Source organism: Rhynchophorus ferrugineus, unplaced genomic scaffold (assembly GCF_030347505.1).
Source record: "Rhynchophorus ferrugineus isolate W39M unplaced genomic scaffold, kcgeb_rfMv2 rfM8, whole genome shotgun sequence".
In the NCBI taxonomy this organism is placed as follows: Eukaryota; Metazoa; Arthropoda; class Insecta; order Coleoptera; family Curculionidae; genus Rhynchophorus; species Rhynchophorus ferrugineus.
In genome coordinates, this window is record NW_027472587.1 from 31,026,742 (window position 1) to 31,044,494 (window position 17,753).

The following is a 17,753-nucleotide window of genomic DNA, read 5'->3' on the forward strand; positions in this document are numbered from 1 at the left end:
TAGAATCTCGGAGTTAATCAGCATAAGTCCACACTGGTTCCAATATTTATTGGTAAAGCTAAAGCTCATTATATACAGACAGGACTGAATATCTACCTAATAATCAGTATGGTTATTGTACTGTAGCTTGAGATCTTCATATTCTTTTCATCAGGGGTCATGTCAAGATATCTAGATGTATTTCCATACGGGACCACTTTCTGATTTATATATACTGGATTGTGCATGATCCTTTTTTTCGTTAAAACCAAAAGCCACTAATTTATTTTTATTAATTATGTTATATATTTTGATTAATTTTCTTATATCAGTAATTGTTACCTCCAATGGCTAGGATTACAGTGTCTTACAATGTAGCAACAACATTTTCACCGAACATATACTCGGTATGTATATAACCTATAAAGGACTGGTTCTAATACACTTCCCTATGGCACATCTGCTTGTATTTTTATCAAGGTTAGAATAGCAATCTTCTCATTTGACTTTGGACTATCAGTCTTATGTACAGTATATAATCTTTTAGTGATTTTTCTATGATATTCGTGATTCTGTGAACCTGATTAATCGTAAAATCTTGTAACATTTTCCTGATTTTCTCTGGTCAAGCTCTGATTCACAGTTTTTTCGAGGGCAATGGCATGATAGGTCCTTTTAAGTTTGTGTCAGCTGCCCACAGTGGATACACAGCACTAGCATTATTAGCAAGTCACAAAAAATAATACTATGTCGGTTTTATATTAACCAGGCAGAAATTGGTTTGCTTTGATGTAGGGTATTCACTTAAAGTTAAATTATCACAATTGGTGAGTTTAGTTCTGAATTTTCATCAATTTTCTTATAACTGTTTGAAATGTTTCTAATAATAAAATCCGTCGGCCACTATGTAAGTTTACCTGCCGAAATTATTTCACAACCATATGCCTGAATAGCCTTTAACGGTTCATACTCTTGGTTGTAAAAGTCCCGATGCTTAATATGAATGTTTCACATTGTAATCGCCTATAACAAATCGATTTCCCACAGTTTCAAAAAACTGTTTATATATTTCAAAATTTAAATTGTGATTTGGTGGGCTATATAAACTGGCCCCATTCCTATATTCCTCATTCAATATTCCTATTCAATTCATTAAATATTCCCAATTCTGGCCCGGATATCCTCTGCTTAGAAATTTGGCACTTAAAGTTCCTTTTGATTATTTATCTGGACAATTAAAAGTATTTTCGTTGCTGCCAGGTTATGTTAACCAGATGCCCTAAAAAGCCAGTGACAACGTAATACATTATTGTGTAAAATATAACGTATGTCAATATAATAGTTCTTTAGTATAATAACAGTTCGTTGTCGTTTCTTTCCAATATCCACATCTGCCTATCTTTTACTGTTTTCTGATATTTTGTCATTACTCTTTTACTTTTCTTCCTCTCTTCCTTCTCTTTCTTACTTATTATATTCCCCATTAACTGTCTGTAATTTTTAGAAATATCCTGATTAGTATATATTCTGTATCGTAATTGGTTAGGTCTTCAACATTGTTATTTTTGCTTAATGAAGCTTTGATATATTAAGCTAATTAAAGAATAATAAGTTGATTTTCTAAAGTATGCAAAATACCTTATTTTAAGCGTGTTTTAAAGAATAGAATGCATCGATTTAGCTTACCGTTATTTAAAACTCATAATCGAAAATCGACATCATTTTCGTGATAACGAATTAATCACGAATCAATCAATAACAATTTAAGAACAAAAAAACAAAACGAATTTCTCGTCAAGAGAGGGAAAAACAGTTATCAAGTCATCGAAAATAATGAACGCGTAATGCATAGAATAATAAATACCTGTACCGAAGTTTCGCTTGTTAAAAGTATCTGACGTTTATTCGAACTTGGAAAGTTCCTTTCAACAACATCCATAACTTTGTTAAACCTCGCCTACCCTGCTTCTCCCACCCCCACCCCGTACCACTCTCTCTCTCTCTCTCTCTCGCCAGTTCCCCGGAAATATATTTTAAATAATACAAAATGGGCAATTTGCTTTTAATTACTTTTAAAGGTCCACGACAAAAAGTACAACTTAGCTGGAGGAGGACGGGAATTATTATTTGGGGCGTTATTTCTGTAAATATATTTTAATATTCATGAGGTTAGTGAAGGGTGGAATTCAACCGGATTTCGAGTCCGAATTAAGAGTTCTTCAGTTACGGTACAAGAGCAACTTCCTGCTAAACCAATAAGCCAATTTGTTACTGATGTTGAAGTAGGTTTTTCTAAAAAGGAGGTCTAAAAAGGTAAATTTAGATTTAAATTCTAAATATAGAGGGTTTGTAAACCGGACAAAATAGATTGAGAATGATATACATTGGAGCTAACAATTATATAAAATAAACGGAAAATTATATAGATTTTTCTGGTTTTACTTTATAGATGGTTAATCAGACATATGGTTTATTTATATAGGTATATAGAGCTGTGAAAGAAAAACCTAACATATGCGAAGATGTCATCCTAACATTGTTCAACAAAATCGGAGAATTACACGATTCCTCTGTCCTTTTGTTACAAGGTTTTTAGATTTTTGCGAGCAGCTTTCGATTAAATTTGATGTCTTGTAAACACACAACGGCTTACGGTCTGATACTGAACCAAATATTGCAGGTAACTAATTTGTGAGTCAATAATTCAAATTCATGATACGAGAATATATCACTACATAGTATAAAACAAAGTCGCCTTTTCTGTCCCTATATCCCTATGTGCGCTTAAATCTTTAAAACTACGCAACGGATTTTGATGCGGTTTTTTTCAATAGATAGAGTGATTCAAGAGGAAGGTTTATGTGTATAATACATGCATAATATACTAAGGCAACATTGCTAATTTTAGAGGTTTCTAACGTGATGTCGTAAATTAACCTATTTTTTTAGGCTTATTTAGCAATTAGCAAAAACGCTGCCTAACCCTACGAGTTAGATCAAATTAATGTACTACAGTATTGTACACCATAAAAAGGTCTACAAAAAAGTCCGCGATGGTATATGTTTATCTTTTAGGGATAACCCACATTAACCATTTTTATTGTTTACTTTTTACGTGAGAAAATGGCTTATTTACGAAGCTATTTTAAGCAATACGGCATTAATCCTTATCGAATTAAGTACCTTAAATACAGTGTGCAATTAATATAGATCAATATGGTTCCTTACAGCATGTAAATTAAACAAATATTTTCGGAGATATTACAAATTTAAAATTTGCGTTTAAAAATGTGTAATGTAATAAAAATTGTATGAATTTAGATATACCAAAGATAGCAGGAAATCTTCATAGTCCAAATTTAATGCGTGCAGGCCAAGGGCAGTAATGAATGAACCAAAAATACTGGATCGATTTTAATCATGTTTTCATTGAGTGACATAGGCATATACATTTTATGCCCGTGCAAAGTCAGTGCGGGCCGCTATGTTTTTATATACAACGTTCATATTTTTTCTGTAGTGTATTTAATTTAGTATCAGCATTGCACCCGTGCGAAGCCGGGGTCGCTAGTATACATATAAGAATAGTAACAATTACAAAGAGCTTCATAGATTTTTAATTCCTCATTAGTTGGTGATTTATTAGTTCTCATGTGGGACATCGGTTAAAATAGAAAGCAATACATCTTAGCTAGCATACCAACTGGCGAGTGACCAAGTTAGAAATCATTCTGGAAGACATCCCGCCTTACTCAGCCTGGTTACTGGAGTGACTGGGATCTTTATCCTTGTGGGATATTGTACTCTTACCTAGGACAATCACAAACAGAAATTTACGAACATGTCCCAGCAGGAGTAGGTGGACCATCCTGTCGCTTTTACCACTGCGCCACCTAGCCGGCTTTATTATTTTTCAAAATATATTATCGGTGAGAATTATAAATAAAATATTAGGATTATATGGTTATATAAATAAAGTAATAAACATATTTAGCAGTTGAAATTAAACTAAATACATTATTTGAATCGATGGAACACATAGGTAAATAGAAGAAATTATGAATTATTAACAGAAATTTTAGTAATATTTTGAAGCATTGATAAATATTAAGGCATAAACATTATTGATATTGTATTCTTCGAACCTTGTATCATTTATTTTGAGTATTTACTGGTTAGACCTAAGTTTCGAGAAGTCACTACTTCACTTGATTATTGTAAATACTTTCCAATTGTAATTTCTTTCAATTTAAAAGAAAAATATCAACTTCAAACTTGTTTTGTTCATACACTCTCTATTTGAATATACAAATATGTATCACTTAACTTATTATTCCATATATGTGTTTATAACATAAAATATTGCCTAAACAATTTTTAGTAGCGTAATATTGCATTTTTAAATTATTATATTTATTATGCGAGAAGCATGATAAACTTACTGGGTCTGGCGGTCGCCAGATATGTTTTCAATAAATCTTCAAGCTGAGGTATATAGAGCGATTTAGATATTTGACCGAAACAGCCAAGAGTATGCCCAATAACAGTATGAGAACCACATTATAGACAAAAAAAGCTAGCACAGGCATCTGAGAAGCAGGAATTCCTCACAGGCAACATAAAAATGTATGTTTGGGATATTGCCACATAAAAAATGTTCAAAATTATTGAAAACAATATTATCTGGAACTTGTGGCCACGATACCCTAATAATCTCATTGTAACCTGTTTATAAACTGAAATATACAATATTGAGTTGTTTAATCATTATTTTAAATAAAATACTTCTATGAAGGTTTGTATATAAATTATAAAAATGTTGTGAAAATTTCAGTAAAATCTTAAAAAGTCCAATAAAAAATATTGTTTAAAACAAGTATACTTGATATATTTATTTAGAGAAATGTCAATTAATTTTTAAGCAAAACTCGCATATTCTTTTTTTACATAGTACTTTACATGTGTAAATAAAGATTAAAACAACCTACGGGACCTCTTTTGCTTCCCATGAGAGTCGTTTTTCAGCCAGAATATACCAAGGAACGTTTGTCTATTTTTTTCCAACACTGATAAAAAAAGAAAAGAAAATCACCCCTAAAGTTTTATTTAGATCTATGCTAAAACCCAAAATGATAATATAATGGATTTAGTTCACTTATACTTTATCCCATTGAACACATTTAAATAGTTTATCACAAATAACTGTCGTTAGGCTTCAACTTTAATTAATGAGCCAACATTGGTCCAGCGAGATCCAGGTATCTTCGTTTGGTAGACCACCTTCGTTTCAGAGGCACTGAAAGATAATTAATTATGATGTGTTGTGACTATAATTACTCTACAACCTGTCATATTGTCCATATGTGTTCCTAGTAATACTATAGACGTTTTGCAATCTCCAAAATAATGCACAAGATCGAAATATTTGGATCATATGAGGAGGCCCCTGCAGACTATGTATATAATTATAAAAAATTGTGATTTTATTAATTAAGTCTAGAAATTACTGAGTAATGTTTTAATAATTCTAAAGAGAAATAATTAATATTAAAATTAGTCAAATTCAAGACCACAAGAAATGTGTTTTAACTAAAATTAAAAGTCCAGACAACAAATGAAAAAGTATTTCTTCCATTATGGCATTCAAAGACAGTCTACAGACTTCATATAAAAACGTTTAGCCCTCCCCTTATAACCTGAATTAATTATGTATCACTTTAAACATCGTTTCGTTTTACTAACAGGTTTCTGAATAATGAACTTGTCTGTGTTGATGGTGTGAAATTTCAATAGTCTAGCTTAAGGAATACCCAAATTACTTGCGGCTTATGGTGACATCGAAAGCCTATTTATTCTTCGAATAGATCATGAAATACAAAATAGATTCAGTTTACTGATAAATGTCTATAATCACAATGAGAAACCATTAAATTTTTTATCTCTTTAAGATTGGTGTTTTTAATAATGGCGTCTTTGGAATTATGAGTAATATTAGACTTACAAATGATAACACAACGTTAATGCTATGCAATATAGTGTATTGTGTTGCATGTTGGTAAAATTGCTTCCGTGTAAAAATGTTATTCATGTAATGATTTTAAATCCTTTAGGTTATTTGCCAGTATATTATACTTATTGTTCCTCAATAGCTAAAACAGGCGAGCGGTGAAGGGATCTCTTCCACATTCTAATATGATAATGTGCTCATACACTCAGAATGGTTTAATTATGTTATGGTCTGGAGATTTTTCTGGCCAACTAAGATGTTTTATGATACATTAAAACGCGGGCGCATAAAATAAATAATGTAAAGTTGAGCGACGAAATCAATATACGTTTATAAGGGTAAGTAAACAATCAAAAGTGCAGATAATGGGTAGCAATAAATGCAAATATATCATAAAACATCTTCCTTGGCCAGATCAATCTCCAGATCATAACATAATTGAACCGTTCTCCTCTCTGAAGGAGCTGTAGAGCAGAGAATGAGAAGTAGATTTCCTTCTCCAATATCAGCCAAATAACTGTCGGATGTTTTGATAACATAATGAGACAATATTCCATTAGAAACTATTCAGATACCATACGAAGGTATTCCGCAAAAAGTGAAGCTGTTATAAAAGCATAATGGCACACATAGTTACAAATAAGAATAATATTATTTAGCCCATTCTCTGTATAATATTGTCGATTTGAAGATTTATCATAACTTCACAATTTAGTAGCCTTTATGATATATAAAATGTAAGCAATAGCCTATTTTAGATATTTCTAAAATGCTTCTAAGTTTCGCCATATTCGGAAGAAGAAAATCCACCATAAAAAATTTAAATATTATATATCAAGTAAAGTTTGACCCAAAAATACTAGAAGTATTTCCTAGGGCGTGTAAAAATAAAATAAGCTTGAGCGAAGAAATCAATATACGTTTAGAAGGGTAAGTAAACAAGCAAAAGTGCAGATATTGGGTAGCAAATAACGCAAGTGAAACATGTCAAACATCGCTTGAAAAGGTAACTGTTTGGAGAGCTTTGCCTTTTTATCTTTTCTGGTAGAAGAATGCGCACGAAGGCTTGGAATATATTTGATAGAGACAAAATTATCTGTTACATTGTGAATATTTTGAGTATATGGAATTTCGCATACGACGTTACAGCTACAAGAAGATTACTATCATGATAGCATTTGGCTTTATGTGGATTTGTTTGCTATTTCCACTAGTTGCCTACTAATCGAAACTTCTCATATTATACGATTGACAAATTTGAAAATACTGTGAAAACAAGTGTTCGAAACATATAATTTTTAAACGATTCCCATTGCTCCGTTATGAGATAAACAGGATTAACTTCATAAAGGTTTTTGAACGAAGCTTTCTTGTTCGAACAACACATCGATAAACGCTATTCTGAGCTGCGAAATAACTGATTAAAAAGCATTAATATCCCAGAGATGCGGATACCTTCCCAGCAAAAATAAAGACCTACTACATCTACTTAATAACTGTTTATTTTCGAGAAAAGACAATTTTTAAAATACTGTGGAAACAAGTATTTGAAACATATCGTTTTTAAATGATTCCCATTGCTCTGATTCCTATTCCTATGAGTTAAATATGATCAACTTCATAAACTGTAGACTAATTTCGACAACAGGGAGATCACTAGTAAAATATATAGTAATTAAGATATAGTAGCTTATACTCAAAATCTCCTTACTGTAACGAGCACGAAAAGATCTATTTCTCATTAATAAAGCACCGATTTTTGAACGAAGCTTTTTTGTTGAAACAACACTTTGATAAATACCATTACGAGCTGAGAAATACATAACTAAAAAAGTATTTAATATTCCGGAGACACGGATACCTCCCTGCAAAAACAAAGACCCAATAAAACGTCATAATAGCTGCTTATTTGCGATTAAGGGATATTTTGAAAATAATGTGAAAATATGTTTTGGAAACAGGTCATTTTTAAATAATTCCCTTAACTCTGTTATGGAAGAAACATGATTAACTATTAAGTTATTTACTATTAAGTTATGTACTATTTATTAATAGTGGCTAGATTTATCCCAGATCCACTACATCTGCTTAATAACTGTTTAATTTCGATAAAAGACAAATTTGAAGACATGTGGAAACAAGTATTTGAAACATTTATTTTTTAAATGATTCCCATTGCTGTGTTATGAGATAAGAACGATTAACTTCATAAACTGTGGACCAATTTCGACTACCGGGTGATCACTATTAATATATAGAGAAATTAAAATATAGTAGCTTATAGCCAAAAGCTCCTTAGTGTAATAATCACGGAAAGATCTATTTCTCATTAATAAGTCGCCAGACTTTGAAAGAAGCTTTTTGTTCGAAAAACACATCGATAAACGCTATTCTGAGCTGCGAAATAACTGATTAAAAAAGTATTAATATCCCAGAGATGCGCATGCGTTTTTTTTTCAATAAAAGACAATTTTGAAAGTACTGTAAAAACAAGTGTTCAAAACATCGTTTTTAAATGATTTCCATTGCTCTGTTATGAAATAAATATGATTAACTTCATAAACTGTGGACGAATTTCGACTAAAGAGTGATCAATTGTAAAATATAGAGTAATTAAGATATAGTAGCTTATACTCAAAATCTCCTTACCGTAACGAGCACGAAAAGATCTATTTCTCATTACTAAAGCGCCGGTTTTTAAAAGAAGCTTTTTTGTTCGAACAACACATTGATAAACGCTATTCCGAGCTGAGAAATAACTGATTAAAAAAGCAGTTAATATCCCCGGAGACCCGGATACCTTCCGCGCGGAAAAAAAAACCCAATAAATCGGCTTAATAGCTGTTTATTTTCGATAAAAGACCGTTTTTTCGGGGATCCACGGCAGATAAAAAGAGCCTCGCCGGAACGGTTTCGATGGCACGCAACCGGAAGGGCTTAAATAAAAATGATTCTGACGGCGGCCTGGCGTGCTTATCGATGTTATACTTGTAAACAAGTTCGGCAAAGACTCCTAATGAGTTATGGCGATATCGACTGCCGATATCAGAGTCTAAACTGTGTCGGATGGCGTGTTAAACGTTGTAAATGTAGCCTATAATTTAAATTTACGAGCGACGAAAATCAATTGGATTTGGCACACGAACCGAAATTAATTCCGCCGGAATTACGAGCCTCCTTAAGTAGGAAATACGTATCGAGGAAACGTACGTCCTATTTATTGCGAAATGGGCAATAAATGCAGAAATAATTGCGAGTTTTATGATGTGCTGAAAATAGAAAAATATACTTAGGTCGCGTCTAAGTACAACTTAACATTGTACACAAGGACATATAGATATTTATTAACCGACTTTGAAAAAGGAAGAGATACAGAATCTAGGCTGTAGATATATATTTTTTAACGTTAGTTCGCCAACTTATCCGTCATTGTGGAACGATTTTCAAAATCCTTTTTTTATTCGAAAGAGCTCTTTCGAGGTGGTCCCGTTCCAGTCCCCAGTCAGGGTCTGGTGAAGAGAAGATGAGAATCGAGGGAAACACTCAAATTTCAAAGGCATTTACAATATTTTCACATATATTTTATCTAAAATTTGGCTTTAATATTATTGCTAAGTTGATGTGACGGAAATTCGGAAGTCACTCAGTGCAAGAGCCATTCAGTTTTCTTTTTCGTAGAAATATTTTAGATAACTGCTTCTATGGTGTAATGGTTAGAGCGTTCAGCTCCCAAAAGGTGGTCAAGAGTTCGATTCCCGGCAAGGGCAATAACATTGTTTTAATTTACTTAGAACATTTATTTATAGAAGAATATTGAAGATTTACCACAAAGAAGTTTATTTAGAACATCACCTAGGCTAACCAGCGGACCCTGAGGCCTGAAGCGTTCCTTATTTTCAATAACTGTTTGTTTATTCCGATATTTTTCAAACGATATATACCTTTACATTGCCTACCCATTCTAATTCTAAACAAATAATTGCGTAATTTATTGACCGACTGCTGAAACGACTTCAAAAATTTGATAAAAAACTCTATAAAAAGTAAAAAATAATCAAACTTAGATATTTAACAAAAAAAAGGTTTTAATATACAATATGTACATACTAATCGTTATAATAATTAAATAAAAATAAACAAAAACTTTATTCAACTTATCTACTACACGTATTTTATATTCTAACAATGGACAATATAATAATTCTAACTCTATTTTATCTTCAAACACTGCTCCGAATCATCAATTCGTCGTTGTTTTTGGTCAAAAGTGAGCTCTTGCGGCAGCCACTTTGCAAGGAGCTTTCTCACACCTAAATATTCGTGAATGATATGTTGTACACGTTCAATTGATATCTTTAAAGTGTCTGCTATTTCATTCAATTTCAATTTACGGTCATTCACAATCATTTTGTGGATTTTTTAAATGTTTTCGTCTGTAACAGCCTCTTTTGGGCGTCCACTGCGTTCACCGTCTTTGGTGCTCATTTCACCACGTCTAAATTTAGCATATCAATCCTTGATGGTTGATTTTCCTGGGACAGTGTCCGGAATCTCGGCATCAAACCAAGTTTTTGCTTCAACTGTATTTTTTTCAAAATGCAATATTTTATCCACACGCGAAATTTATCTTTATCTTTTTTTTTCACAATAACAAAACTTGCTTCACTCAAAATGCTATAATTCGAAACTAATGAACAGCTGTCAAATTTATACATCTTTTGCTAACTAGGGCTAACTAAAAAATTACAATCTATTATATATCTATTTTTGTTGTGGGTTGACTTTTATATTTCGCGATTATATATTAAAAATAACTCTTGGGATTTTCGAAATCAATCTGTTTTTCATCACCCGTTACTACAGAATGCACACATAACTTCCTTTCTGACGCAGTATTTCGTAGACAATATCTCGATCGTTTAATTGTGTGTCGCTCAATTCATGGGTTATAAATCCTTCTTAAACTAAAATCTTCAAACACCTTCTTTGTGTACCTTGAAGTAATTTCTCTTCAACGTGGAAATCAAGATATTTCAATTATCGAGCTCTGTTCCGCATGGTTAGAGTATGCTCATTCATGTTTTCAGGCACAAAATTTTGTACTTTCACAATAATTAAAACTACTATTCTGTTATTTTGACGAAAAGTAGCCGTAGAGTATATATAGAGGTTTTACTTAAATAGGCGATACCGAGGAAATGTTTTGCGTGATCCGTTCAATGCTGGCTCTGGGACCACTTTTTTGATTCGTTCATTTGAATTGACCTACAAAGGCATTTGATTGGCTCATTTCTATAACGCAATTGTTTCTTTATGACGCCTTTTTTGTGTATCTGTCATAAAGAATGATTGACATTTTTGTGTCTGAAATATAATCACGATTACTTGATTATAGTGTATCTTCATTCTCAAAATTGTTGTGTAGCCAGTTTACTTCAGGAAAGAAAAAAAACACGTAGTTTTCCTTGGAAGAAACAACTCATGTTAGCTAAATTAAGGATGTCTGTGTATGACTTAGCATTGTTTTTCCCTGGTACGTATATAATTATTTACATAAAGTATTTGTGTTCATATATATTAGTATTTACAGGAATACAACAGAAGAAGGTAAATGTGATTAACGGCCGCATCTGAAGAAAAAGAAAGTCTTGAAAATGACAATGCACCGTGTCACAAGTCAGTAAAAACGATATTGAACGAACAAAAATCCATGAATTAAGCTTCGAATTGCTCCCTCATCCACCGTATTCTCCCCAGCGACTATTTCCTGTTCGCAGATCTCAAAAAGATACTCGCTGGGAAGAAATTTTCGTCGAATGAGGAGGTGATCGCTGAAACTGAAGCCTAATTTTGGCAAAAAACGTGTGTTTTACTATCGTAAGCCAGAGATTTTTAAATTGACCTGTTACGTTTTCCATTGCATCATACTATATACTAAATATTAATTAAAATAATACTGTTATATATACATCATACTATATAAAATTAAAATATTTTTTAAAATGAAGTCAATATTAAGCAGAAAATTACGTTATTATGAGTACGTTAGCTAAAATTTTAGCAATTTAGTATTTTAATCACAACGCATTGGTAAAGCCTCGTCGTTATATAAGCTTTTAGATAACCTATACACGGGTCATTTCAACGCATTCGTATTTGCAAAACCCACTATAGTACGGGTTAATGCCGCCGGATTTATTTCGTAGCGGAAAAGCGATAATACCCGCCAGTCGAACATTTTGTACCTGTCCAAGTCCGCAACGGATTTAAAAAGTATTTTGATGCAAATCGGTGGAATATATGATGGTCTTGAAGACGCGTAATTAACATGTCGGCGTGAGTTATGGCTATTCGAGGGATTTTTAAATCAAAACGTTGCACCGGCAGGAGGTGCCAGAGGGGTATGTACTCAGTAAACTACGGCAATTTCCGATAATGAATGGCTTAGCAGTGTATTATTAGGAACCAACACTGAAATCTGTTTACAGTGGTATGGAATGTAGCGGATTTTTGCATCAGCTAAATACCTGGTGGTAAATGAAGGTTTCCGGTTGTTCATGCTTTTAGCCCAGTTTCGGTTCTCCGCCGATAATGTCGCTGTAATTAAATTGTTAGTCATATACAATAGTGCATAATTGGATAATATCTGCGGTAATTTTCATGAATTAAAAAAGCAATTATTTCAATTTTAAGAAGCAACATCTAATAATTTTTCTCTCATATTGTTCTTATGTCCATATTAGAGTCAAATTTACTTGTAATTTAACAGATCTACTCTCACCTATGTACTATATGTAATTATATAACATGACACAGTTTTGATACACAACTTTACTATATCAATTCAAAAGGTTCTTGTCTGTTCAAACTTGTTTTTTAAAATCAACAGTTTATGAGAGTAAGCCCCAAACGATTAAACATATTAAAGGCAACATTCGTTATGAAATTGAAGAAATTCAGACTCAGATGTTGCAGGATGGCATGAACAATGCCTTAAAAAGAGTGGAAAGTTGCATATCGAATCTCGGCCACCATTTAGCCGATACCATTTTTCAATCATAAAACAGTTGGTAAAGACCAAACAAACTTTTTATGACAACCAAACTTACTGATATTTCCTTTGAGCAAGGTTATAGGCAGTCCAAATGGTAGCGGGACTTTTGCCCCACGTTTTACTATCTTGAAATTATTCTACTAGCAATTATTGTTTATGAAGATTACACAAATTATAATAAAAATGCTTAAAAAACTTTAACTAACTTAAAGTTTATCTAAATTAACCTTCTTTATACATCTTGCTATTTTGCCTCATTAGCTTTGTCAAAGAGCAAAATGATTTGGTCTCTTAAAAACCTCTTGACCGATCCAATGTTCGCTGACGATGGCACTACTATTATTGATACAGATATCCAGGCTTCTACCATTCCCCATGATATACAATTCACTACAAAGTCATCTGGTTTGAGAATTAATCAAGAAAACATCAAATTATTGAAAACTGACGAATCGCCTAGCATTGTAAACATCATCGGGATTTAATAAAAGCAAGTGTATGAATCCAAGTGTTTGGAATCATTAGTAGTAAGCCGAATCGGCCAAGTTACAGTTCCTGCACTTGTTCAGCAACTGGAATTTTGTTCCTGGGTATTTTGTAGGCTGTCATTCTAAGATATAAAATTATAAATGCCTCAAGGTCGCTATAAATGAATTCCTCACATACTTCTGAGGTGAAATCTACATTTCAGGTCAAATATACAGTGGAAAGTTCAAAAAATTACATGAAGAAAATTATCGAAAACGATCTGAAAATAATGGATTAATATTATCCAAGACCAGAACAGCTGAGGCTATATCAGTAACAGGTCATTGAAAAGTCGCCGGCCTACCATAGTAAAAACATTTTTGGAAAAAGTAGTTTTTTCATTCAACATAATTCCCTTCAAGGGTAATACACTGATTATAGCGACCCTCCAAATTTTCGATACAATTTTTGTCTTTTGCTTCAAAATAGTCTCGGTTTCACGATGAAAATTTCCTACCAGCGTGCATACTTTTGAGATCTGAGAAGAGAAAATAGTCGTTGGGGACCAGATCTGGCGAATACGGTGGATGGGAAGGCAATCCCAAGTCCAATTCATGGATATTTGACAGGGTGCATTGTCATGGTAAAGCAGCACTTTCGTTTACTTCAAATGCGGCCGATTTTTCGAGATTTCGTCCTTCAAACGATCCAATAACGCTATGTAATAGTCGCTAGAAGGACCATCACCTTCCTTTTTCAAGGTAGTCAATGAAAATTATTCCATGCGCTTCCCAAAACACCGACACCATAACATTGCAAGCCGTATTTTCTCTCGGATGACTGTGGATTGGACTTCGAAGCGAAATTATGGAGCCATGTTTCATCCATTGTCACATATCGTTGCAGAAACTCGGGTTTATTACGCTTGATTATCTTCAAAAGCTGCTCCGAATCATCAAATCGTCGTTGTATTTGGTCAAAAGTGAGGTCGCACGGCACCCACTTAGCTCACAACTTTCTCATACCCAAATATTCGTGAATGATATGATGTACACGTTCAGTTGATATCTTTAAAGTGTCTGCTATTTCATTCAATTTCAATTTAAGATCATTCAAAATCATCTTGTGGATTTTTTAAATTTTTTCATCGGTAACAACCTCTCTTGGACGTCCACTGATTTCACCGTCTTCGGTGCTCATTTCACCACGTTTAAACTTCCATACAATCTCCATACCAGCATATCAATTTTTGATGGTTGATTTTCCTCGGGCAATGTCCGGAAAATCGGCATCAAGCAAAGTTTTTGCTTCAACTGTATGTTTTCCCTTCAAAAAGCAATATTTTATCAACACCTGAAATTCCTTTTTATCCAGTTTTTCACAATAACAAAAGTTGCTTCACTCAAAATGCCATAATTCACAAACTAATGATCCGACAGCTGTCACATTTATACACGCATCTTTCGAGGGTTATGGCTAGCTAAAAAACATATGGATTTAATTCTAGTAGCGCCATCTATGTGTCAGGCCAGGGACATTTTAATTGGCCTGTTAAATATAGCGAGATCATCAGCGAACATCGAGTCGGTCAAGGAGTGTGTAACACTATACTGAGTGCCATGTTTGTTTTAAAACATTTTACAGGGTTCGCTAAAATTGATTACATACTTGAAATTATAATAATAATAAATGATAGATTATTGAAATTTTACCATTATCACTTAGCACGAAAGTATCGCGTTCAAATAGGAAAACTGAATAAAATACCGGATATTGTTAAGGAAATGGTCTATTACCCTCCTCAAAAGAGTGGCGTTATCGAAACATTTAAAAACCAATATACACCGATGGATCGTTCATATCCATATCCATGCCAGACGTACATACACAATTACCGATTTCTCGACAGCCAATCATCGACATAAAATGCAAGGGTGTCGAGCTAATTGGAACGCCTGTCGATTTTTGCCTCGCCTCTGTCCCATTTTAATTCAAACCCGATATGGAACGGAAAACTGTTAACACCCAAATACAAGTTATTAGCTGTAACGATCGATGGAAATTACTTTGTAATGGTTTCTGCATTTGTTGGTCTGCAATGGAATGATTAATGAGTGTACAGAATCGAATGTTTAGATTTAAAGTCGAGTTAGTATCCCAGAAACATTAACTGAGTTCGCGTGTGCGAATGGGTTTTATGGTTTTGTTTTGTTTCTTTTTTGTATGCTCGTGTTAATTTTTATCTCGATGTGATTTTATGTGATTTTAAGTTATGCAAATTGATTTGTATTTGCCTTAATTTGGCTATATTTAGTTATAATGTACTTACATTTTAGTGGACTAGTATATGTATAGTTCTTATTTTATTTTTTACCAACAAACTATGCTTAATTTTATCGATAGCCATCTCGATATTGACATATATATATATTAATTTTCTTGATTATCCCATATTGTTAATATATTTGTAATATCCTGATCGTACCAGATTTTGCTACTTAGTTTTTTACTTCTATTTCTTTGCCTACTTTGTAATTCGTTCTTATTCTATACTCATGTTCTGCTATTTTTGTTGTTCATTAATACTCTTCCTCTTTCTTTTGCATTTAGTTTGCATTTGTTGGTCTGCAATGGAATGATTAATGAGTGTACATAATCGAATGTTTGCATTTAAAGTCGAGTTTATATCCCAGAAACATTCACTAAGTTCGCGTGTGCGAATGGGTTTATGGGTAATATTTTCTTACCTGTATATTGGCGTCCCTAAGTCTTCCCGATACCACAGAACTAACAACACTTTATCACTCGGATCTGGCATTGATATATCGCAAGGCAAGTACACAGCTTCACCTTGTACGGCATCAACATGGACCAATGGTACTGAAAAAAATACAAAAATGTAAAGATGTAGATAATGTTAAAGTTGATGAAATAAAAATTAATACTTTTTTTAAAGATCTTAATTATTCAAGTATAAATCTCTCTCAACTCTATATATATATATATATATATATATATATATATATATACATATATATATATATAGTATTATTTTTACATTACTACTCCATCGACTCCAAAGTAAAGACAACTGCCCTATCATATTATCAACAAATGAAGACTGAAGGAAATCAAATGCCTATAATCAGCAGGATGAGGTGAAGGAATTATATTTTACCTTAATAATGTAGAATTCATAACTTTGGTGTAAACCTAAAATGGATAGGGTCACACGAATAAAAGCAAGAAAAGGAAAAATAACAATAACAAAAGTAAAATCCCTAATAAATACAAGACTGAAAACAGTTTCCAAAATTTATAAAACCAGTATTAAAAAATCAATAACAATACGAAATTACTTAAATATACCAAGTACAACCTCAACAACTCAAAAACTAATTATACCTGAACACCTGAATATGGAAGATTCGATTCCGCCGTAACTGTTGTCCATGATATTGATTAATTGATTTTTTCATGATATCTTTGTAAATATGGAGTTTGTGGTTAGCTAAATCACGCCTTATTGAACAGCCATCATTTACAAGGGTGTGATTAGAAAGACAGGTAGTGTTAAACTATCCTGCATAGTCTGTCGTGTTATGAGAAAAGATGTGGGAAATTCTCTATTGCCAAACCAAAGCTGATCAATGACGAGTAAAAATTTCATAGTTTAAGTCATGCGTTCTCCAGATATAATCATAATTTAATACAACTACATTAGAGAAAGCTGTTAGCTCGCGAAATATCCATAGAAATCTTAGGGATATACAGTTCTTAGAGGGATGAAAGTCATCTCTTCGTACACTCTTCAATAGAGAATTCAAACGGTGTAAACATAACCCATGAGAGGTATAGTGGAACTTTAAGACATTGTTTTTAATATAATACCATTTAAAGCATGTAGTAAAATTATAAGAAAAATTACTTTTTCGATGTAACATATATATAAAATAAGCTAATTGAGAGTGTAGTTCAAAAATTTCAATAAAAAAGGTAAATGTTGGTGAATTGATTTTCAATAATTCATTGCAGATATATTATTGCTCATGGTGGAAACAGACTTGGCTTTATTATTGAAGCTGAGTTAGTCTTTTATCACTCACCATCACTACAAATAAAATGCTTAAGTTTTATGTAATATACTTTGTTTAGAAAAGAGTCTGAAAAAAGATGTTCTGTAGAAAGTGGAATTCTCGGTAATGACACCTCCTGTTTAGATAAACTCCATCAGACAGTAGAAGA

General features: G+C 32.7%; 1 protein-coding gene across 1 annotated transcript in view; it reads right to left on the reverse strand.

The window, feature by feature from the left end:
• The window catches only part of side-VII (sidestep VII transmembrane protein), a 446,220-nt gene extending 429,258 nt beyond the window's left edge, over positions 1-16,962 (reverse strand). The window contains exons 1-2 of the mRNA XM_076412671.1: positions 16,914-16,962; positions 16,256-16,388 (exon numbers count right to left, since the gene is read on the reverse strand). Of these exons, the coding sequence (XP_076268786.1) occupies positions 16,256-16,388; positions 16,914-16,962 (182 nt within the window). The remainder of the gene's footprint in view (positions 1-16,255; positions 16,389-16,913) is intronic.
• Positions 16,963-17,753: the final 791 nt, after the last annotated feature.